The sequence below is a fragment of the Poecilia formosa genome, unplaced genomic scaffold, assembly GCF_000485575.1.
Source record: "Poecilia formosa unplaced genomic scaffold, Poecilia_formosa-5.1.2 Scaffold115, whole genome shotgun sequence".
NCBI classification, from domain to species: domain Eukaryota; kingdom Metazoa; phylum Chordata; class Actinopteri; order Cyprinodontiformes; family Poeciliidae; genus Poecilia; species Poecilia formosa.
In genome coordinates this window covers 140,814-166,408 of record NW_006800054.1, presented here as the reverse complement: position 1 = coordinate 166,408, position 25,595 = coordinate 140,814, and the positions used below count along the sequence as shown (strand labels likewise).

The window sequence follows — 25,595 nt, the reverse complement described above, 5'->3', positions numbered from 1 at the left end:
CAATTGTGGAAAAACATAGGCAGCTTTGTTGTGATTTCATGCTTAAAGGCCAAATATTATTTTTTTACAGCTGGACACCTAACATTGTCAAAAGTATAAAACAGAAATAAATTACAATCAGCCTTCCTGTTGCTTTATCAAAACAGATATGTAACATTACATTTCCATCTTTTGTAACTTTTGTCTCATGCCCTTTAAAACAGAAAGCCCTTCCTGAGATCCACAGTCATGTAGCTTCTGTAACAGCAACTCTCCATAGCAGTGGGCCTTTCTAAAAAGAATATGTCAAATGAATGGATGGCTGCTTATTGTAGAAAAAGGACTTGCGAGCAGAGTTGCTACAAAAATAATTTTCACAAATGTAAATAATGAAGGAACTGATTTTCTCCTCACCAACATAAAAAGGTCTGTTTGATGGAAACACTTTTTACTCCAGGATTAATTAATAGAGAAACAGTGGAGGTCAGAGCCAGGGCTAAAACTGTTTATCTGAATGATGCCAGGATTTGCATTCATTCATTTCTGTAGTGAATAACAGACAGACTGTGCTCACATCTAAGCATTTTTAAACCCCAGTTTGGTTAGCTTTCCACGCTCTGTCCTCAGACAACACTTCTCCACATCATCATATAAACATCGTCATCTTTACCTTACCATAAATTCAACTTGGAGACTTTGCTATTTAAATTCAAAGTTTGTTGCTGTTGTACTTTGCGCTCCAGAGTCAGTATTGTCAATCTTTGCAACTTTTTTCCGCATTCTCAGCTTTGTCTCTTCACCAGAGAATAATCACTTTAAAAAATATATCCCTTAAAGCAAAACTGCAAATAAGATTGCTAATAACAAGTTTACAGTGTTGTAAAATACCTAAAATAGGGAAAATATTTAGGAACACTCAGGAAATCAAGGAGAATGGGCTTTGCTGGCTGGCCTGCAGTCCATATGTCTATTTCCTTCTGAAAATGTGTTTTGCATTATGATGAGGAGAAAAACGACATTACCCACAGACTGCTAGCCAGTTGAAATTATGGATTATACAAACAAAGACACATCTTCCTGGCAAATCTGCACCTCTCAGCAGTGTTTTTTCAAATGATTAAAAAGAGAATCAACTGAAGAAAAGATCTTTCTCAATGTACATTTTCTTAAATGAGTAGAGGGAAGATTAAAGATTCGGCCAATTCAAATCTGTATTGTAGGAAACAAAAATTACTTAATAAAAACATTGCAGAAAAAAAAAATCAACTCCCAACCCACTTACGGTCTGTAAACACCCGTGACATCTATTAAAATCTCTTTGAAAGCTTGAACTGACAGTAGAAAATTTGCAATATATGTGGACTGAATTAAGCTTGCCAGAAATTTAATTGATTCTCAGACTCTTATATTCAGTGGAGACATGCTCAGAGATAAGGTATGTAAAACCCTCTGCTAATTGGAAAATGACCAAAGATAATGTTGCGGCAGTCCAGGCAACAGCAGGATTTTTTTTTTAAAGGAAACTCCAGAGAGAGAGAAAATGAGCCAAATCTCATGGGAGAAGATTCACTAACCACATAAAAATTAAAAAAGCACATCCATCTCAGTATGCCAGTATTCTTTCAAACTTGTTTTACCTTTTAAAGTAACTTAACATGAAAATTTCTAATCCACTTTCTAATGGTATAAAAATGTCAAACATTGAAAAGCTCTGGAATTTATGTTGACTCATAAATCTTTCCAGAAATATTTGGGTTTAGAAAAATATTTTCTCAACTCAAAAGTTGAAAATTTGAAGCCATGTGTTGATCCGATTGAACCCATCAGAAAATAATGGAAGTGAGAGATTAAAGGAAGTTTGACAAAGGTATCTAACTAAACAGGCTGGAGTTAATCTGTTGTGTAAACACCTCTGACCTCCTACAGTGTCCCCACTCAGCACCGGCTCAGCCGGACTGAGTCAGGATCACATTCCTGGCAGCTTTTAGCAGATAGTTACTAGGAGTCCAGTAGCTAATCTAAAGTCTTGGTGAGAAATATTTCTTGAGCATGTGCTACATAGCTTTATCCATCTACTAGACGGGTCTAACCTTTGCCACATACACCACACCAACAAAAAAACCGCTAATGTCAGAAAAACCATCTTTTGTCAAATGAGAAATACTGCCCACAACTAAAATGAGATGCATGCTCAGGTTCTGTAAAAATACACAGTCTTGCGCTTACCATAATTATTACAATTGGAAGTAACTCAGTCCAATTATCTCATATTTCATCATCCAGTGTTAATCAAGAGGTTCTGATTAATCCAAACAAATAGTAGAAGGTAAATAGATTCTATTTGTCAAGTTCATAAAAGCATGTTCGCGCTGATGAAAAGACTGCCGGTACGATCCAAAATCATGTTGGCAATCATTTTATCCTCATAATCAAATCAGCAGAAACCAGTCGAGTGTATTTACTTTGTTCTCATTAACATACAACAGGAAACGTTCAAACAGTAAATCACACCTCGAATGTGTTTTGGCACGTATTCGTGCATTATTGTTGGAGGAAAAACTTCATAGTTTGCAGAGAGTAAATCATTCTCCGGCTTTCAACAAGAAAAAGTCCGATTATTATTTCGTTCCGCATCATTTTTATTGTTTATTGTCTCATTTTGATGGTGAGCAAATTAGGATTTCAGTAAAGAAGTTCGACATTTATCACACATGCAATAATGCAGTTTTAGACACTGAAATCATTACCCATTTTCTGTCTCCCTCCGGATAACACGCTGATGAACAAACGCACACTTTTCATATTGTTTAGAAACATTTTGCATGGAAGTTGAAAGTGAAATTGTCAGTTATCACCTGGCCCTTCGGGCCTTACTGTCAAGCCTCCTGCAGAGCAGCAGATGAGCAAAGATTAGAGACCCTGAGATGGGCTTTTATTTAGCTTCCTTGCAGTTTATCCGCTGCTTGGAGGACATGCCTTAACAGGACAACAGAGCACAATTCAGGAAAAAAAAAAAGAATGTACAATTTAAAAGGGAAGATCCTACTGACGCTTTTATTCTGCCAATAAACTGATTAATGTGTCACACAAATATGTCAAAAGTTTACTTTTCCAGCGTAGACCTTTTGAAATTGGAATTCATCCAATCTTACGCACAAATTACTGTTACAAAAAATTCATTTACTCCTGTAATTCGAGATAGACCTTTTTGAATTTTGATATCTACAAACGTCCCTTATGTTGATCAGATCAGTTCCCTCAGTAAAACTACTTTGTTATTCATATAGCAAGTCTAAGACTCCAGGTCGAAATCTGTGTGATTAAACTTTAGTTGGAAAAAGTGAGACTATGAACTCCAGTGACTGCTGGTGACAGTAAAGGAACAAAAGTGTTCACATTAGCCTTAAATAAACCTATAAGTCCTAGCCCAAATCCACTTCGTGATTTTATTTCGTTTCATTTCATACATTTTGCTTTTGTTATTTGTATTGAAAAGTATATTTACACACAAACCTAAAGTGACCAAAAAGGCGTGCCATTATCCATTATCTTCACAAAAAAAAGTGATTTCTTCACTTTGCAAAAAACTAATATTTTTGGCAGTTTCTAACACAATTTTATAGGTGGGACTTTTTTTTTCATCAGAATTTTAAATGTTCATCATCAAACAATTTCCACAAATTAACTTCCAGGATTGCCAGTCTGACTTGTGAGTGAGCAAAGGCCGCAAGTCAGGCAGACTGATCCTGTGGGACAGAGACTGATATGTCACTGTGTTTAACTAATCTAGCTTTAGTAATTAAGTGAGTAATTAGTAATTACATTGGACAAATACTGCACTACACTTATACATTGTTTTAAGGGAAAAGAACATCTCTAAACAAAGAACCTGGATGTAAAGTGATGTCATTGTACTTATTTAAACCAAGTTTTTACATTATGACTTTAACAATGTTGCCTAACCAGCTTTGGGAGCATTAGAAATCTAAAAAATGTCCCCTTATGGAATTAGATTAATGATAACTTACGATCAAAATTGATGATGGAGGATAGGCTTATAAGGACCTTAACTTCATCCTGCTTAAGAAGATTAATAAAATAGACTAAATGAGTTAACGTGGGGTCACAAGTTTAACTTGTCCAATACACTGATTGAAATCTTAAAGTACATTAACACAGCTCATATTTCTAAACCTTGACGCTCATAAACTGACATTATTAAGTACCACGTTTGGTAATGTGAATCAAGAAAATGTTTATTTTAAATGCCTCTTGTTGAGAATGATCTATTCGTTGAAAGCATACAAGGACTTTCAAGACCACTAAGTGATTTAATCAGATTAGTTTTGCAACATGCTGCAGAGGCTGTACAAACAGCCCTTGAGAGAATCCGCTAATATACATTCTTTGCCTTTTTTCTTTTGATCAGAGAGCCAAACATTGTTGTGACTCTAATGCTGAAAAGAAATAAATTCAGTGGCTTTTGTAAATGAGTAGGAATATTCTGTGTTTCAGTTCGGAGGGTTTGCATTACCTCGATCTGTTGTTTTTATCTTTTTTATTCTGTTTTTTTTTCTCTCTCTCTCTTTTTTCAGCTGTTTAACAACCCATGAATGACAGCTGTTTTGGGTTTGCTTCTGTATTGACACGTTGGGGTTCTGAAGGACAAATTTGAACGTCTCTTCCAATAAACATATTGTAGAGCATTAACGCGTAGGTACAATTAATGTTGTTTTTTTTTTTAAATGCTGCATTAGATATTAAATCGGTGTTCTTACTCTTAAGTTACTGCAGTGCTGCTGTGTGCATAAAGCTGCATCAGCTAGTGCTTGTCTTTCAGCAATGTCTTTCTGCCTCAGGAGCTAGAAACAGTTTTCCTTCTTCCTTCTCCCCTCTTTAAGTGGTCCTCCCATGCACTGACCCCCAGCTATTCTTTCTCTCAGTTTCTTTCCACCCCTCTATTCTCATGAAGTTTGCATTCCACACCTCATCTGCAGACTGCACACAAAGGAGCAGAAAGAACTGCTCCTGCACTGTGGCAAACATTCCTCTCTCTATTCCAGTCCCTTATCCTTTCAGTGGCATCACCCACTGTGTGTCTCTTTTCCTGGAAAACTGCATAGAGATTTCATTAGCATGAAGGCCTAAGCAAGCGCACAGTTTATTTGTCGGTTGCATTGTTTATCCTCAACAACATCTCTAATAACATAACCCAATTTAAATGTTACCAATTACAATTAGCTGTGACCTAGTCAGCAAGAAAAGTAAAGTCTGAGAATCATCTGTTCATTTACGCCAGTACTCAGAATACAGGAAATTAATAATTAAACTATAAATCTAAAAAAAAAAAAAAAGAAAAAGCATTTAGATGGTCAGAGAAAAAAAAAAAAAGAAAAAGCATTTAGATGGTCAGAGGATTCATTACTGGAGAGTCTGAGACTCAAGTAAATTGAAAGAAAAAAAAGTTTGAGCTCAAGGCACTGCTGGAATACCTTTAGAAATGTCAAAGCAAGTGTGAAAGGTTCTGTGAAAGTCTCGGAAAACTTCAGTGAGACAAATAATGTGTGTCAGAGAAAGTGAAGCAGAGGAAGTTTAGGGTAGGTTCAAAAAAGACTTTAAAAGCACGTGGCTTTATAAAGCATGTACGGACATGCATCACTCCTCTTTGTTCTGTCTCATTCACAGTCTCAAACGTCTGAAATTCCTCAGCAGTAGCTTGAAGGCTGATGGACACCAATCGATGTCCGACAGTCCTTCTTATCTCCATTCCCATCTGTCCTTTTTAACTAAAGGCACTTGAAAAAGCATGAAACAAATGCCCTGGATGTTGCTCCGGTGGAAAACTCTGCTCTTGTATCTTATTTAGAGGTAGAAGTTTATGGAGAATCCTTAGCTTCTTGTACTGGATAGAACTCTTCGTCAAGATAAGGCACTTTAGATAAAAGTTTACAACCCCTGATATATTTTTATGCAAGTGTCATTCCCAGTTAGACTTTATCACCCAGTTTGTTATTTGTAACTAGATAAATAAATTGTTCTTGTTGCTTCCCTGTGTTGGACTGGTGACCTGTCCAGTGTGCACCCCGCCTCTCGCCTATTGTCTGCTGGAGCTAGACACCAGCCCCCCTCTTTATCCTGCAAGGATAAGCATGTTAGATAACGGATAGACGGTTGGTTGATCATGTTACTTTGCAAAGAATCTTGTCAGTTTTAAATTAAATCTTGTTTATCTGAAAGACTTTTTGTTTTTCTTAATGTTTGCCTGTGGAAGAAATCGGTTGCTTTGCTTGGGGATTTTGGAAATATTCAGGCATCAGCTTTTTAATACAGCACACAAAATCTCAATCAGAAATTAGTCTGATGATGATGACAAGGAAAACAGAGAAACAATGAGGGTTAAAAGGCTGAAAGCAAATTAGCCCAAAATAATGTTAAAAAGAAAAGGTATTTAGTTACAAACACCATAAATTATCAGTATTATTTAGATCATTCAGTTATTTATGCTTTTGGTTAGCAAAGACTCGACTGAAAGCTCAGCTGTCTGACAGAGGCTGGGTTCTGCAGTTTGCAAGCAATTGCATCACATTTAGCAACAAGTCCAGACTAGGCAGGCTTTTTTAAGGAGTCTATGTGATTTCATTGGAGAAAATGAGGGTCGACGTGGCTGAGTTCTTATCTTTGCAATTGTGACCCTTTGTAGTCTATGGCCTAACTAAAGAAAAAGTTAACCAGTCGACAAAACGTGCTTCCTGACTGTGCAACTCGCTTTCTAAACACAAGATGGCAGTACAGCACAGTTAACTGCGTTACATTTTAATCACTACTTTGAAAACAACAGAATCAGTAAAATAAAAGTTACAACAAATACGCATTGAGCCTAATGCAAAAATCTAAGATAAAATCAACACTTTATTACTACAAATAGAACAAATATTAGGAACACAACAAACGAGCACATATTTATAAAAAATAAAAAATAAAATAAATTATGTTCCAAAAAATTGTTTTCATTTTGTTGATCTAAATATTAGATTGAAAATCATATGTCAGACACGCTAGAGAAATAGTGCGGGGTTAGTGAGTGGATATTACAGTTATGTGTTGGTGGGGTCAACAGCTCACAAATCAAATAAGCTCTGCCCCCTCACACAACGCGCACTGGCGCGCATGCACGTCCACACTTTTCTGCAGGATTAACAAGGCTGCACTTTTCTTGCACAGAGACACCTATTTAGTTTTAAACTGCAGGAGGTCTTATGTCACGCCGTTTTGAGTTCCAGATTCCACTCAGCGTGAACATGTGACTGGCTTGGGCACTCACATGGCCGCAATGGCTTCATGATCCGCTTTAGTTTTTTAAAAGTCCGGTGATCGGTAGCTCCCGCAGCAGCTCGGCGACCATCAGGGGCAGAGGAGCGCTGGAAAACACAGCGCCTACCCGGACGGATCATGGCGAACAGTGGGCAGAAAGTTGTGCTGATCACTGGTTGCTCATCGGGCATCGGGTTACGAATCGCCGTTACGCTGGCCAAAGATGAAAAGAAGCGTTACCATGGTAAAAAACACGCTTTATTATTCATTGTTTCTTTGACCAGACCTACCAGTAGCAGGGCTGAAATAGACTTGAGTCGTTTTAAAGTCTGGTTTGTCCGTGTTTACTGTCCTCCAACAGTCTGCTATCGCACCACCATAAAGTTTGTTTTGATTGACTTTACATGCACACGTTGATTTTATTGTGAAGCCCTTTGCAACAGTTTCCCAATTCAACATGGGAACATACAGTTTAGTCAGCGCTGAGATCCAGCCCACCCCCTCCTTTGGCTCACCTATTGTCATCCGAAAGGGCTGCTTCCAGGGTAGGGCTCTGCAAGGATGCCGCTTGCCAGGCAGGATTCAGAAAAGGAGTCTTGTCAGTTCTCTTTCAAGTGACTTCTCCAGCACAAAGCCCTCTTTTATTGCTGTGAATTGTAGAGGGCCTGCTCCAGTTTAGTGCCGTGTCTAATGCGCCTATAGTCCCCACACTGGAGTGAGTGTGAAAAGGGGGGACAAAGTTTGAGACCTGTACAAGCATGGGTTCACTCCAGAGCAAGGGCCTCGTTTGAAGTCTCCATTGGTACACAGGGGAGTTGCGGTGTCCCACTTTGACATTGTCTGTCTGTGTGTTTCCTCTCAGCTTCCCAGGCATCATTAATCTGAGTTTAGAGATTTCAGCTAAAATCTGAGTCTTCTTTTTCTTTTTTTCTTTGTTTTTCTTTTCTTTGTTTGTTTTGTTTGGTTTTGTTTTGTTTTTTGCTTTGTGTAGCCTCCCGAGTGTGTGAGACCACTGTGGGAGTTTTCCTAGACCTACATGAAAAGATTTTTTTGTTGCTAGCTGTGAATCTCCACAGAACTGATGTTGTTTGTCGCTCCACAATGAAACTGTCACTGGAGAAACCATTCATCATTAGCCTCACAGTCCGAATCCTGAAATTACAATCGTAGGTGAAGGAAGCCATTACTATCAGCTTTTGGGCAACTCTGCAGTGTTTAGTTTTAGATCTCCGTTTCTTCTTTTAGCCATTGGGATCTGATGAAATGTATTGCCGTGGAATAGATGAGCAAAACAAAAACAGTTGACTGCACCCTCCCTCCCAGTGTGTTCCTCGCTGTGAGCTGCTTTGAGCGAAACCACATCTGAGAAATGGAACTGTTCTGCTCTGTTCATTAGGAAACCCAGCAGAGATTAGATATTGCATTGTGCATTGAGTCACAATTAGCTGCAGTGACACGTTTTAAACTCTTAAGAAGGCCCCTGAAAAACCTTAGTTTTTTTGTGTTTTTTTGTTTGTTTTTTTCACTCAAATGCAGCTCTTTCCAGAATGTTTGAGCTGCCCAGAACTATTTCCTTCAGGAACTAGAAGAACAATGGATCCCTTGTTTACGTCTCAGTCAAGACGTAAATCCTTCAGTTGATTACACACAGGCATCTTAAATAATAATACTACTACTAACAGCTTTATGTAGAACTCACAAGGTGTCTGTGTAGCAGACAAATTATGCTACTTTCACATAAACAAATTCTAAAGATACAGGTCCACCTCCGTTGCTATGTTTCATGAAACAAGGGCATAGAGTTGGTAAGTAATCCCATTTTTCACCTTGGTTCTCCAGCCCAGTTTATGTTCACGGAGGCATTAGATTAGACCTTGGCTTTATCTACAGAGGACAACAGGTGGATTTAGATAAATGTGGAATTAAAAGGCTGTTTATTTCTGCTGACTGTCATTGTGCAACAGCTCTGCCACTCATTCGCCTGTTAAGCAACATCATAACACCGGACGGGGAAGACGCCAACAAAGCCCCGACAGCACTGTGCTGATAACTGCAGCCTGTGATAGATTTCTGCTTCGTATGTAGGTTAGCGCTCTCCCGTGTTTAAAGTTCAAAAGAAATCAATTCTGTGGTGGCCAACAGGTGTGGCCTTTTTTTAGGAACTTTGACCCCGTATGAGGGTTTTCTTGCTTGTGTTTCCATTTTGAAAGTTTGATTTGCTTGCGTTTGCACATCTCTATGTGTCACTCTGTCTGACCTGCAGTGACTCATCAATACTTTTGTGAGCGTCAGAAAGTAATTATCTTCTAGTTCAGTGTGTCCTGCACATCCGTTCATAATAGCTGCTGTTGCAGGCTGTGATCACAGAAGTCCAGTCACTGGAGAGAGAGGGAGAAAAAAAATCATATTATGAATAAAACAAGTTATATATAACTGGGGTTTTGTTGTTGTTGCTATAGAAACAAATGTTATTTTAGTGGAAATTGGTGAAGGACAACTAGAGTTTTCTCCATTTTTAAGCCAAATCATTTTTGTTTGTTCTATGTAACCCAACCCAGTCCCGGCACTTTTGGCATCCTAAACAAAATATTTATTGGCTATAAATTGCTAAGTTTGTAGAGATTTGCAGGGCTAAAAAGCCAAAATCCAGCAGTGTTGTTCCCACAGTGCTTTCAACATTAAACCACATTAAAGCAATCTTGCACATTATTGGACAAGTTTGAACAACGTTTAGGTATATTAAATTAAAGGGAAATCCTTCTTTTCAGTTTAAAAGCTCTTTTTTTTTTACGTTTTAGTTTTGTATTGCTGTTTGTCTTTGTCAAACAGTCATTGCCACCATGCGGGACCTAAAGAAGAAGGATAAGCTCCTGGAAGCAGCTGGAGATGCATATGGGAAAACCCTGATGTTGCTCCCGTTAGACGTCTGCAGCGACGAGTCCGTCAAAGAGTGCGTCAACAATGTTAAGGACCGCCACATTGATATTCTGAGTGAGTGGCACACACTGAGGAGGATTTAAAACTGCTCCTCATCTCTTAGATCCGTTACCCATATGTGTCTCAACTTATTATTATACATGCGTTTTTGTCTTTTGCTGCTCAGTTCACACGTTTTGTCCATGACTTAAGTGAGCAATTCCTTCTGCAATAGTCAACGTTTAATAGAATAATACCAATTTAGTTGTTAAAGTTTGTAAAGCCCCATAACAGCAGTGTTTCAGACTGTTGAGACGGTAGTTTTACTCGCTGTGGTTTTGCAGTTGAGTGGGTGGAAGGAGGGGATTGGAAGTCTTGAAATTCCAGTGGCCAGATATTTTTTGCACCCAAACAGAAAAGGCCGCCGTACACCATCATACATATAGATAGAAACACCTATCCTAAAGGTTCAACTTTGTTGTCATAACTGACTTCCCTAAAGTGAAAGGTAAGCTGGAAAAAGTTTTAGAACTGAGAAGCCTTCTTTGGTTAATAGCAGATTTTAATGTGCAGTATGCTGCATGTTTTCAGATTAGTGACCCTCGAACAAGAACATCTTTTCAGTACTTGTTAAAACCTTTAGTCCGGATAAAGCATCTATTTATAAACCTACTTCCATCCCATATTACACCCCCTTCGCATAATTACTCAAAACCCAGAGGCCCCACAGCAAGGACTCCTGTTACATCACACCTTCCTGAAACTGTCACACACTGACATCTGGTGGCATTAGCAAGCAATAACTCGTGTGATCAATGTGTGTTTACTCTTATGAGACAAGCTAAACAAACTAAACTGTTTAAATTCTGAGTAGAGTGCTATCTGTGTCTGGGATTCTTCTCAGTCAACAATGCAGGTGTGGGTTTGCTTGGACCAGTGGAGAGCATCAGCATCGATGAAATGAAGAGAGTTTTTGACACCAACTTCTTCGGTGTAGTTCGCATGATCAAAGAAGTGATGCCGGACATGAAGAAGAGGCGCTCAGGACACATTGTTGTCATGAGCAGCGTTATGGGTCTCCAGGGTAGGTGCTTTCAAACCTCTTTGTAAAGACGATCCAAGAGACTAATTGTTACCAGTTCTGTGAGGAGGATCATTCTCTTGTTATTTAAACTATGTGTAAATTAAACCTTCAATTTACTGATTTAGTAATATGTTATCTTGATATTCTGTGCTTTGTTCTCCAACCAGGAGTGGTGTTCAATGACGTTTACACAGCCTCTAAGTTTGCAATGGAGGGTTTCTGTGAGAGTATGGCTGTGCAGCTGCTGAAGTTCAACATCCGGTAAAATGACCTCTTTCTTCTGTCCGCCAAGTTTATCGTAATTTATCAGTTTGGTTTTTTTTCTCATTTTTTAAAAAATCTTTTGCTGTCTTCCCTGCACCTTTCTGGATCTGCTTGCCTCAGGTTGTCCATGATTGAACCTGGTCCTGTTCACACCGAGTTTGAGACGAAAATGATGGAAGATGTAGCTAAGATGGATTTTCCTGGAGTCGATGCAGACACAGTTCGATACTTTAAAGATGTTTACCTTCCATCATCCATAGATATATTTGAAGCCATGGGCCAGACTCCAGAGGACATAGCTAAAGTAAGCCAGCTGAGTCCGACTAAAACTTGTTCAGAGTTTAACGTTTGAGCTATGTAGTCATTGACGGATACAACGTCTGAATAATCCTCATCTAAAATAGACTTTTATCTCTCCAGTGCACAAAGGTGGTTATTGAGTCGGAGAGGCCTCGCTTTAGGAATCTGACCAACAGCCTCTACACACCCATCGTGGCCTTAAAGTATGCAGATGAGACCGGCGGCCTGTCTGTAAACACCTTCTACAACTTGCTTTTCAATTTCGGTCCTCTCATGCACATCACCATGAGCATCCTGAAGTGCCTGACGTGTAGCTGCCTGCGCAGACGCACCATCTCTCCCAACTGAATAATACAGTATTCAGTTCATCTGACGCCCCCTGTGTCTTTATTTGAGGTTCTGGGTCTAAGCAGGTAATGTAGAACGTGAAGCTCAATGCGAGGAGGCTACTTTTAGATCTAAGACACTACTATGATAAGCTTTGACAGACGATATGCGCAATTGCACAAGTTTTCTTCTGAGGAGATGGTGTATATCCAGAGTGCCCTGAGTGGAGAGGCACACATCACACAATACAACAACACTAACATTGGTTGTAGCATACGTTTTATAAAAAATATAAAAAAATGCCATACTTATTTTTTTTTTTTAAATGAGAACCTCAGAGGTAAAATAAATAAATGAATAAAAACAGCATGAGATATAAATCTTATGGACTAATATAAAAGCACAAAACTGAACTCGGTTAATATGTGAAACAGTGACATTATATGAAACGTCAGGTTAGAAATAAATTGTAGTCAAGATAACGCTATGTTAAGACTCAGAGTTATGGCATTAATAACAGAGTCATAAACAAATTTGCCTTTAATGTATTGTGTCTCTAATTTTATGTTTGGTTTAATGTAGTGTTGTTGTGGTCATAACTGCTGTTGAATCGTGTTTTTAATCTTTTGGCAAATGGAATGTTTTTGGTTTTTAAAGATTCAAAAAGGTCCAAGCTGGATTTTTTTTTTTTTTTTTTTAAATAAACAGTGTTCTGACTTACCCCAAAAGTTTTTATTACTATTTTTATTAAGAATAGAAATTACAAATACTAACCTAGAACAGAACTAGGTTAGTATTAGGTTAAAACTAACCTGCAGGCTGAATTAAACAGCCTGTAGGCTGTTTAATTCAGCCTGCAGGACATATCTTTTACCAAGAGAGGGCAGTGTTTTACTGTTTTTCCTTTTTTTTTTTTTCCTGACAGAACTTAAAAACTGTAAATTTTCATGCAGAAATGTATGTGTGTTATGAAACGAACATAACTTTTTGTATTTGAAATCAATGCCTTATTATAATTGTGTGCTATATGTTTAAAAGCCTTTATTTTCCAACTCATTTCTGGCACTCATTGACTCATTTTTATTGCAACATGACTATAGGTTATGTCATGTTTGTCATTTGAGTTTAGTTTTCTGAAATAGTTGGGTGTGTGCTTTTATGTTTATGTTGCAACCATTATTCATTCTTACTCAGACAGTAATTAATCACTCATCTTTTAGCAACTCGTTTTTTGGTGATGCAGTCTCAGCAGTGATGCATACAAACTTTATCACTGATTCATTTGGGAAGACAAATATTGATAGCAGCAGATGTTATCAAAAGAAAAAAAATTATATCTCAATAGGTAAAAACTTTTGGAACGTATTTTCATACAAGAAGCACATTAGGCCACCAGGAGAGGATATCCTAGTCTTTGCTCATGGATTTTATTAGAGGGCCCGGTTGTGCACATGCGCACATATTAGCATGTATTTGCATGGATGGTAATGTCTGTGTGTGCATGTGTGTTTGGGAATGTGTTGCTGGAGCATGCCTATGGGCCAAGTTAGTGATCTGTTGATGGATATAAAGAGGTCATGGCCTGCCCCCCTACCTGCACCCCACTACCCCATCAGAATCCTTCCCTTGAACCCCCAACCCTCTCACACATACACCCGGCTTTGTGCCGTGTGAGAGAATGTGACCTGGTTCCCATCCCCGAGGAGGGGTGAAAACTAATGACAACCTCAGACACATTGCAGAGCCTCGAGCCTCCCTCTCCAGCTGGCCCCCTTAACCCATCATGCCCGGACCTCCTGGTTCTGGTCCGGACTCCTGTGGCCCCGCCGTAGCGTGGTCCGTCCAGTTTGGCGTACATCAGCATTACATTCTGTTCTCCAACTCATGCTGTAGGAATACGCCCAAGCTAATCTTACTTATTGAGTCAGAATGCACATTGAGCTTATTGCAAAAAGTTCATGCAACTGCTGCTGAACCTGTAGTGTCTAATTCACAATGAATTCTGCGCTTCAGTTCTGAGTATGTGTCTTCATCAGAGGCGACAGCTCCACACAATGGAACAAAGACACTGTCAATCACAATCAAACGGGTGTGTGTGTGCATGTATGCGTGTGTGTGCGGGTTGGTGAAGAAGGGGGATACGGAATCTGAGAAGGGTGGGGGAGGAGTCCTGAATGCTCTGAGGGGTGCCAAGATCCAAAGTGGGACACGGAAGCCTATTGGCAGGGAGTGGGCACAGAATTTTGGTTAGTAAGGGGTGGGATGTTTTGAACTTGGGAAAATGAGAGTTGGGATCCCTGGAAATGAATAGAAGACCTATTTACTAACTGAATAAATACAGAAGTTACAGCAAAGTCTCTTTAAACAAGATATCTTATCAAACCATTGTTGTGTACCTTTGTTTTACAATCAGGAATGTGATTGCGTTATAATGAGGTTGACATAATGTACAATTGTCAAACATTGCGTTTGCCTGCATCCATATTTCCTAATGAGCAATTTGCATTTTTATGAGGATATTGTATTTTCCAAAAAAAAAAAAAAAAGTATGCAATTGTTTGTTTTTTTTTCAATGTTGTCGTAAAATTAAAAACATCGTATGGGTTCTTCGGTGCCAGGTCAGAATATGGATAAGAACCGAATGCAAAAAAAAGACTAACGGGAAGAGCGGAAATGTCCCAGAGGATTGACCAGATATATGGAGCTGGGTGTTAAGTGAAGCTGGTGTCTAGACAAAGGTGCTTCAGACTGATCCCAGGTCAGAACGCTTTCAAACAAGACTCCACTTATCTGTTTCTATTGACGTTTTCCTTGTTTTCAAAGATCGGCTTAAATAACCAGTAACAGTTTGCTGATGTCAAAGGAAAGACAAATGAGAATTGAAAAAACAAACAAAAAAAAGTTTGGGGTTAATCATCATTTAGCACGGCTGAATGTGACTACAAATGTAGCCACATGGGACATATTACCATCAACAGAGTTGAACCCAGACCTAAGGGGGGCTATTAATCTTTTCGCAGTCAACATGGGGGGAAGCCCAGGTTGCTCTTTGACAGCAGACTCCACAAGGAGAAACAAACACAACTTATTCTCTCCCCGGTCCCCTCTTACTGTCCATTTCTTTTCCTTTTCATCCTCAGTCCACGTGATCGCAAGCGACCTCTGACACACAGCCTAGGTCGCTTGCGATGCTCACATGTTCATAGAGGAGGTATCATTTCTCATTCTCAGTCTATGTGCTTGTTTGTAAGGTCATTCAGGAGCTGACTGGAGCACAAATAAATCAGAAGTAGCTTGGCTCCCTCTGGCCAGCCGTGCGCATTGTTTTATAGACACAGAGGTTGAATTGTCCCAATCATTTCGCCATCAGTGCTGTTCTCTTTCCCTACTGCGCTTCCAGAACATAAACAATCCAACAGGAATTTCCAGACTGGTACTCGGCTTTGCCCTCTACTGTGTTGTTTTGTTTCGCTGTTTTCACTCTCTCAAAACTACCAGTTCGGTTCAGAGTGAAACTCTGTGATTAGAGGTTTTAGTCTGTGTAAATGCTCTGGAGATCTCAAAGAAGAGTGGTTAGTGGTTCATTGTCCAAGGATTTAAAGATTATGTAATCTGAGTTAGGGTAACTTGATCATCTCTTTTCTTTTGGAAAAAAAAAAAGAGGCCACCAATGAGGTCAGATGAGTGTAATATTCCATTGGATGAACACGAAAGCACGTTGTGATATTTCTTAAAACTTGAAATTCCTGTTTCTTTGCAAGACGAGGCAAGATGCCTGAATCGAAAACATGATACAAAATCTAGAAAACAAAAGAGAAATAAAACTAAATGGCAATACACTCAAACATGCTCTCTTACCATTTATGTCCTCACATTTTTGTCTCAAACATATCATTTCTCATTTGGTTTTCAACCTCTGCCACCACGGTTCAGTTGTTTTTCTCTTTCAATGTTATAATTAGATGTCTGGGAATATGATGTTTTTTTTTTTTTTAATTTACAGACAAATTACAACATGCTTTCCTTTCTGGTTTTAACCGACACCAACGAACGAGTACTTTTAACTAGGGAAACATCATCCTTTTAATTTGTTTCCCAAGGATGGCACAGTTCTTCTCTCATGCCTCTCGCTGTGTGAGAGTGAACTTACTGGGAGCTTGTGGGCATGTGTGTATGAATCAGACCGAGAGGACTCAAAGACAAGACACCAATAGTGTCCTGGGTTACAGCCAGGGTTGCCAGGCAAGGCAACCCTGGCTGTAACCCAGTCTCCTTTCCTTGCCAGAGAGAAATTTTCACTCAGGACCTGATCCACACTGCCACTGATTTGATCTATTCACTGTCGCCAACCATAAAGATGAGAAACCGAACGGGGCGCAGGCACACCCATGCCAGGAAGCCTGCCTGAGCCCAAAGAGCCCACATCATTGTTTATTCAGCTTGAGTGCATCCCATCTTGGCAGCCAGGGTGAGAATGGATAGATATGCAACTTGGAGGTTCATCAGAACATGATGATAACATAGATTTTGGGGCCAGCTTCAACATATGGGAGCAGTAAATGAACTCCAGACTCCAAAATTACTCTATAAATTCTTATTCCTTCATTTTTTCAACATGAAAACTACAAATGTACCCACCTCTTTTGACTATGAAAAGATGTTCGCAGATTTGTCCCTTGTGATGAGATGTCTTTGTTGGTTATCTCTATTGGTGTGCCGCCTTCTTTTGGCTCAGCCTAATCAGAACACAAACACGCCTCTGTCATTTGGCTGCTGTCCCTCTCACCCCCTCTTTTTTCCCCTCTCCCTCACTCTGTATTTATCAACACAGCAAACTTATGTCTTCCTCCTCACTTCTTTTTCACATTCTTTTATTTTTGCCTCACATGCCGACATTTGTCTACAGGCATTTGTACATTTACAGCAATGACCATCACATGTTTATTTTAAGGTGTGGCATGCATTAACTGTGATTGTCTGTGCATTGCGCTGTTTCTGTTGCTCGAGGGAAGAGTTGCAAAGTACTGTACTCTATGGAAAAGCAATGTGGTTTCACCGTAAGTGTGATTTTGTTCAAATTTTCTGTGTATTTTTTCTTTTCTCTTGGCAAATGCAAAACAATGAAAACATTTAGGCTGTACTTTATGAAACCAGCCATTAAGTGTGGCTACATTTAACTGATGTAAATATGGTGACTAAATGAAATTGGAATGTATTTACTACAGCTCACAATACAGCATACATTAAAAGATCCATCCAACTATCCATGGTCTATACCCGCTTGTCAATGCAGCATGGCAGGGGTGGCTGGTACCTATCTCCAGTGGTCTCTAGGTGACAGTCGGGGTACACCCTGGTCAGGCCACCCGTTCATCACAAAGGCAAAGCGGAGACACCCAGAACAAGCAACCATGCATGCACACCCTCATACTGTAGGCTACCACTACATAATCTGCAGCCTGTGAGGGGTAAAGTCTGATATTGTTGAGGTTCACGCTGCTTTGTAATGCATTTTTTTCTGTGTTATTACATACTTTAAAAGTGTATTTTCCCCCTGTAGAGATGTCGTCTGTGTTTTTCGTCTTATCACATTTAAATGTTAAGGACATTCCATCTCAGCCCCTACGGCAATAAGAGCCTGAGGATAAGAACACACCCATGACTCTGGACAACAAAGAGATCAAAGATCCTTCTCTCACTGCATTCTCCAACAATATGGGCTGCCGAAAGTCATTTGCACAAAGTATTAGCAGCAGGGCTGCCAATAATGGTGAAACCATGAATCTCACTCATAAAAACACATACAGTACACACACAGACACTCCAGTGTTTCTCTGTGTTGCACTGCGATGGACTGGCAACCTGTCCAGGGTGTACCGCGCCTCTCGCCCAGTGATCCCTACTGGAGACAGGCAGCGGTGGCCCTGTGATCCTACAAGGACTTTTGAGTTTAGATAACAGATGGAAGAATGGATGGATGTATATATCATTTGGGTGTTGAACCAGGGAAACATATGAAAACATGTCACAAGCTGACCCTTCAGACACAACTTATTTTAGAGTGTGTGTTGGCTGTGTATTGTTAAAAAGCTCCACGTCAACTATTTATGTTGCTTTTTGTTTAATCTAAATTTACTGACTCTATTTCAGTTTTAACATCAGTAAAATGATACATTTCAAATAAAATTAGCACCTCTATTACTGGTCACTGTTCAATAAGAGTTCTGTGAATAATTACACCCAGAAATGAAACCCATCTGCAAAAATGACAAGTATAATTTTGAAAGCATTTTTTTCTCTATCACATATGTTTATTCCGTATATGACAAAGCTCATCATACACCTTAAATGTCGATATCTCAGGTCCTAGAATTGGGTCATAAAAACATTTGAAAAAGAAAAAAAGTTTTGATAAAATAAGAACAAAATGCTATTGTATTTTTAGCAGCACTTGACATTTCCCCTCTCCATATTTTCTCTGACCTGCAGAGAATGGCCTTACTGTGGTACTTGCAGGAGGTCAGGTCTACCATGAGCTCTGGGCAGGACCCCACTCATGAGCTCGCCCACTCCCTTGGCTATAAACCAGGAGAGAACAGAATGATGTGTTTGGTATATGGTGGGAAAAGCATCCCCTGGTATGTGACTTTGCGAGGACTGTGTGGGACCAGTAAGAGGGTCTTCCCTTTCTCAGTAAAACAGCCTCTCCTCCTGAGGCTGCGGGAAGGTCAGGGGTCAGAAGTCTTCTGTGCCCACTCCCTGCAATGCACAAAACCCACAGATGATGGTGCAATTCCAACCACAGACCCCCGAGGGCAGGAGTGCGAAATAGTTAAAGCAAAGCCATACAATTCTTCCTGTACTGAGCCTATAAAAACAAATGTGTCCATGAGAGAATGTTACAGGGAAGATTAATCTGAGTTTAAAGACCCTCATCTTGATTTTTAAGAGTACAATCTCTGCAATGAATTCTTACCCAAATAAAGTTCTCTCTCTTAAACAGAGAGTATACCATTTTTGTGGTCAAGTAAAACAGGATCAGTTACACTCTTTTATGTATATTATTCCTATTTTACTTCATGGTAGTGGTTTTCCAGCCATTCCCTTTCTTTCCATGTTAATTTCCAGTTTCCTTGTGATGGGGTTTGTGTTCATTCTCTTCTATGTATCGCATGCATCCAATCACTGGCCCTCCTCACAAAATCCCTCTTTCTCAAGCATCTTGTTCTAACCATGTCAAGAGTTTGCTGCACCTATAACATGTGTCACTGTTGCTTGCTGTTTGTTTTTTGTGACTCGTTTACATTCAAGACACGCCATCCATCTCTGCAGAAGGGCCGTCAGTGAAACATGGGAGAACGTTCCCTCCATCTTGACCTCCACCACCCGTACCCCGCTTCCTTTCTCTTCTTACAACACAAGTCCTCACAGGAAAATAATAAACAGATGAGTAGGATGGGAACTGCTCCCAGTGAGAGCATCCACGCACTTAGGCAAGCTGGAGTCACTCCTCTGGTTCCCAGGCTCGAAGCAAGAGGACAGGCCTCAGCTTGATTCCTTATTCACTACCGAGAACTAGAAAAACTTGTCAGAAATCACCGTTACCTGTCACTCTTATCCAAGACTTATTACGCACCTACACACTTCTTCACAAGTCTGGACACAGACAGGGAAACTGAGATTAAAACAACCCACCTGACTTTCTACCATGAATATTCGTCAATGTCTTGCCAAGTACTTCTTGTTTAGTGACAAACATCTTCCAGTAAGTGGGGTCCCAATGCCGCTTTTGAACTGCCGTGCTCTAGGCAGAGATTCATCTACGGACTAACTTGCAGTAACTACCTCTTTTCCTCACCCTGCCACACACACACACCCACAAACTTTAGCACAAAACATAGACAACTCTTTCATGCACAATACATTCAAAGAGCTTCTGAAAGACTGAAAACACCTCAGTCACATACCCCAAAGATGTCTAGCCTCAGCCTCATCAGCATTCAGAGGCGCATTCAGAAACACAGAAATGTTCTCTCAAATACAAAGGAAAAAGTACTGGCTTCAACCCCTACCGCCTCCACTCTTTCCCTCTTTTTATTCTCCCTCAGTATTCTGGCAAAGTCCGCTTTTGCAAATTAAACACAGATCTCCCATAGATGGTGGGCTGACAGCTCCAGCTACGTGCCAACACTGCGAAACGACTGGAGGTCAGAGGGTGTAGAAACGCAGGATTACCCCTTCTGACTTTCTTGGGCCTGACAAGCATTTCTGTTGGCTCTAACTGTATATGCTTCGATAGCAGTTGGATCCATCTGAAGGTCATCAGGAGATAAACATAGCAATCATAGTTGGTTGATTATATTTGCAAAACACTTTGACAGAAATAACGGATGACTGATTGATGAAAGCTATAAAGGCAAAAGAGCACAAGCATGCCTAAAATAAGCAGATAGCAATGTCCGTACAAAAAGATTCAAGCGATAATGGGAACTGGTTGTTTGCAGGAATTTTCTGTGTAAAAGGTCAGGACTGTGGAAGGCTTTGGCTGCTAACACACAGTGAAGGGCTGCTTCACTTCTACTTGTGCAAAGTCATAAGACTCCTCGGTTTGCTTTTTAAATGCACACTCCCACTTTCATTAAACCTGTGCCGTGTGTCGCCATCCGTCTGTTTGACTCACATCTCTCAGAAACCGGGCGATATGAGTCAATTTTATTATTTTGTTTGCTCCACAGTATGTGCGTGTAGAAACAGGAGCGCCTTTCCACGCAGCCAGCCTACAAGGAGCCACTTCAGTCAATAGAAACCAGGAACGTACTGCAGAACAAAAAACGGACGCCCCATCAAATATGGCTTCGTGTGCACACACAAAGGACAACGCTCTGAGAACAAAAGCACAAAGAAATTGTGCACAAGCCACAGCAGTCTGTGGCAGCAGCCTGGTCACTGTGGTGAGGGTGGTGGAGTGTTTTGGTCACAAAGTGGGTATGGAAAACAGGCCCATGTATGGTGAAAAGTTGCAGACCCTCATTCCTCTTGTCTTACTAACTGCTATTTTGGGGCATTCTGAAGTCTCCCACGCAAGCACAACAATTTTGTACTTTTAGTTCATTTATTTATCTTTTATATTTTTTCCGTCTAATGAAGCCCAAGAGAGGTTTATAGTTGTTGTTGGCCCTTCGGTCAGAGGGAAGGAGAGGAGAAGGGGTGTGAGTGTCTGCATGTCTGAGTCTCTGACTACTTGCTTGAACAGTTTTTGCATTTGGAAATTTGAAGCCTTTACCCAAAGAGTCATGACTCAATATTCATAACTTTACCCTACTGCCAAAGTTGTCTTCACTAAGACCACTGAGACAAAGCATGGTCGTATGACAGAAGTGAAATGTTGGAGGTGAATTGTGTTTGTTATTTATAGTTATTTTAATAGATAGATTAGAATGAGGGATTGCGGGTGGGTTTGACGGGGGTGTTAACTAGGAGGGATCCTCGGGGAACGAAACTTCTCTCACAATGTTGATAGAGATAGCCAAGAATGAGGTTATAACCTAAACCAACACTGGACCACAACTCCTCCCAACCACCCCCTCATTCAAACACAAATTAAAGTTAAACCGTTAGAACAGAACTGCGCTAACAGGCCTGTTTTTTTCTGTTTACACAGTTCTTTTACTTCCTTGGTAACAAAGCTGCTGCCAACACTACCTACCTACTTCTGTACGTATATATTATGCTATCATTTTCTGTAATAAGAAATATAATTATCTTTTCTGGTGCTTTTAAATTTCTTTATTCTGGCAGAAAATCTGCTTTGTCGCTTGCATGATTTAAGTTGTGATTCCTTTGCTTTCATGTACCTAACAATGTTTTTTGTGGCAGTACACTTCTATGCATAAAGGTACAAAGATGGCAGGGTTTCCAAAGGTCATTTGAATTGTGAGTAATGGACCGTGACAGACTTTATTAAATATTTCTGTTTGACTAAGACCCTCATAGAGTTGTGTGTTTTTAAAACAGCCGACGGTATGACACGGGGGGCCTTTCAGCATCAGTGATGTGTGACACATTGCTTTTGAGACTGTTGACAGTAGTACCATGGCTTCAAGCTTTCACAGTATTTTAAATGGGAAGAGACAAAAAATGATGAGACAGGTTAACTCTCACGTCTATAATAAAATGTTCAGTTTCCAACTTTAGATATAATTTATGACTCCCAGAAGATATAATCTTTCTATACCACTTATCCACTTTTCTCAGGCTGAAATCAGCTTTTGCACAAATTTATGTTGGTTTTAGGTCGTCTGTGACTTTTCTGCGTGTAATGAGATGTAATATTTCATTTTACTCTGTTTTACACTAACATTCAGGAAGTAGAGATTTTAATGGAACATCTATGGCAATCATATGAGTGAATATTTAAGTGCAACATTGAATAAGAAAATTATTCTGTTTGCATGTTGGGGTCGTTGTTTCACACTATTTCATTGCAATAAGAAGGTTCTAGGTTCAAATCCTGTCTGGTGACTTTCTGTGTGTTCTGCTTGTTCATTCATTGATTCTTTCTTGGTGTTCTGGCTTCCTCCCTCGGCCCAATTCTGCAAAAGTAAAACGATCACAGCATTGCTTAGCTGTTCAAGCCAAATTTTACTCTAACAAGTTGAATTGATTTGACTGAAATGTTATTTCTGTCAAATTTAACCACAAGTAAATATATTTGAAAAAAACTTAAAAAGATTTTAATTTGTGAAAAAGAACAGAAAATAGGTACAAAGTAGTTTATAGAAGGAGGTCCCACTGCATTACAAATATCAGGATGTACATTTTTCTGGCTCGCCATGAAGTCTCACACCTCCTGTGCTGTGTAGTATCTTCGACTGGTTCATTTTCACTTTTCTCTCTTGCCAGTAGCTTTTGTTGCATGAGAGACTTTTTTAAGCAATTTCATGAACCCTGATGTGGGTCCAGATCATGATAAGAGCGATAAGACTTTGGATGTGGAACAGTTTGTCTGACAACCACCTTTATCTGAGAGGACCCGTGAATGAGCCAGCATACTTCTGCTGAAAGTGCAACTAATAACACACCTAACACACTTGATTCCCCCTCTTTCTCTGCTGGAGTGAGAGTGAGGGATAAACTGTCAAACTGTCTCACAGAGATCAAGTTCCATACCACACTGTCAGGCCTAAAAAAAGTTTACTGGAGCAGGAAGAAGCTTGCAATGTAGATATATTTACAAAAGGGAAGAGAATGGCTTCATAGCGTATCCAAAAAATATATATTTCTTACAGTCAGATTAATTGTCATACAGTGGAAGACTAAACTTCTCAAATTTTGCATCACCCTTTCATTGCACTACAATTATTTCTATTTCTCATTTTATCTAGAAAAGCTGATACGTCTTCAGGAAGGAGACCTCTACTTGTTTGTGAAGCAAGCCTGCAGCTTCCTCCTTTGTTTTCCACCTTGAGGCTTGAACTTAGTATGCATCCCACAGAACAACACTGCTGGCTTTTCTCAGCGTGTTACTGCGCTGGGAATGGCTGGCGAAATGGGAAATCCAACTAATTTATTCCACTGAGAATTGAATTTCCCAAATGTACAGGACCCCCATCAAGCTTGCAAGAACATGTGTGTGTGGGAGGAGGAGGGAAAGAGGGGCAACTTATGGTTGCAATTTGAGGATGCTTTTTTTAGTCACTCTTAAATGTGGGAAGTCAAACTCATTGAGCCTGAGGCATCTGTGAAAAAGCAAGCTTGAGATCTGGGAAAGAGGGAAATTTAGTTCTCCTGGTGGAATTCTCCCACTTTCAACCATGAGGGACTTTCGGGGGTTTGGGGTCCATCGGTTTGTTGAAAGTTAAGAATGCTTATTTACATTAGCCTGATGCAGTCTGTCACAGTAAAGAGAGGAGAGAGGCTCGCAAAGTTAATCTGCAGGAAGCGGAACATGCAGCCCACACCACATGCTGCTCTCTGTAATGTGGGAATCTTGAACCACATGACGCTGCAAACGCTGGAAGAAGGCCTGGAACAGAACCGCAGATTACAGTTTAACCAGGGGGTAAAAGTAGAAGAAGAAATGGTGTGATCTTGATGTGCTGTTTATGTACGTACATATGTGCTTGTATATATCTATGTACATAAACAGTATATGTATGTGTATGTATATACAGCCCTGGAAAAAAATTAAGTGACCACTTAAAATGATCAGTTTCTCTGATTTTACTTTTTATAGGTATATGTTTGAACAAAATGAACATTGTTCTTCTATTCTATGAACTGCTGACATGACATTTTCTGCAAATAAAAGTAGTATTTATTTGTAAAAAATGAGAAATTGTCAAAATAAAGTGCTTTCAGACCCCAAATAATGCAAAGAAAAAAAGTTCATATTCATGTAGAAACAACAGTAATGATGTTTTAACTCAAGGAGAGTTCAGAAATCAATATTTGGTGGAAAAACCACGAGGTTTTCAATTAAGTTCAGTGCGTGAGTGTGTGTGGTCTTGTATTTGATACATTTATAAAGCCCATGTGTGTGTGTGTGTGTGTGTGCGTGTGCGTGTGCGTGTGCGTGTGTGTGTGTGTGTGTGAAAGCAGAGAGAAAGAGCTGGAGTGCAAGGTACGAAAAAAAATTATCCGGAGACAGAGACCATGCATGTCTGTAATGGCATAAAGTGAATCTTAGCCCTTCTTGCTGGTTCCCAGAGTCTGAGCCAGCTGGGTGGTTGTGCAGCAAAGCCTTTGCTGCACAGCTGCCCTAAAAACTGATTAGAGCAAGCTGGTTCACTTTACCGGCCACTATTGTGCTCTTTTATCCAATTTAAGCTACAAAAAAGTCTAAAAATCACAACTGTGGTGGGGGTTTTTTTCCACAATTGTTGTCTAAAGGTTTCAAATTAATCCGAACAATATGTCAGTTCAGAACAGAGAATTGGGGGGGCGGGGAGGAACAGCAGATTTTTTTTTTTTTTTTCCATTTGTGTGCAGAGATATAAAACTATATTTTTAGATGCATTTGTTTGCAGTAGCTGAACGGAGATCTGCCCATCTGTACGGGGGCATGCACAGATTGGAACACAGCGCAGTGGAAAAGAGCATCAAATCAGCGTGCTAATTCACAGTAAATCCCCTTAAAAGACTCTGTTCCTTCCTGTCACTCACATGCGCGCAGAGGTCGCAACCTCCCCGCTGTATGACTACAGAAGTTTTGAAAAGCAGAACGACATTGTCAAAGTCCAGCCACAGGCTTCAAGCCACTGCATTAGAAATCAGATACCCAAAACGGACTTAAAAAAAAAACAACACACACACAAAAAAAAAAACCGACAAAAGGGTCTTCAAAGACACAGGCATGCAGATGAGAAGAGAACAGAGGGTCTATTAATGTAGAGGTCACACTGGCTTTGTCTTA

General features: G+C 39.9%; 1 protein-coding gene across 1 annotated transcript; it reads left to right on the top strand.

The window, feature by feature from the left end:
- The first annotated feature begins 6,979 nt into the window (after positions 1 to 6,979).
- On the top strand, positions 6,980 to 12,527 carry rdh8a (retinol dehydrogenase 8a). Its single transcript, XM_007560365.2, has 6 exons — positions 6,980 to 7,534; positions 10,120 to 10,281; positions 11,111 to 11,290; positions 11,458 to 11,551; positions 11,675 to 11,858; positions 11,975 to 12,527. Exons 1-6 carry the CDS (start codon positions 7,429 to 7,431, stop codon positions 12,200 to 12,202), a joined length of 954 nt encoding a protein of 317 aa, XP_007560427.1. The 5' UTR covers positions 6,980 to 7,428; the 3' UTR covers positions 12,203 to 12,527.
- The last annotated feature ends 13,068 nt before the right edge of the window (positions 12,528 to 25,595 follow it).

Coding starts and splice junctions, on each gene's coding strand:
- rdh8a (XM_007560365.2), top strand. CDS start 7,429: ATGGCGAACAGTGGGCAGAAAGTTGTGCTGATCACTGGTTGCTCATCG. Junction 10,282..11,110: donor CCGCCACATTGATATTCTGA/GTGAGTGGCACA, acceptor GATTCTTCTCAG/TCAACAATGCAGGTGTGGGT. Junction 11,859..11,974: donor CTCCAGAGGACATAGCTAAA/GTAAGCCAGCTG, acceptor TTATCTCTCCAG/TGCACAAAGGTGGTTATTGA.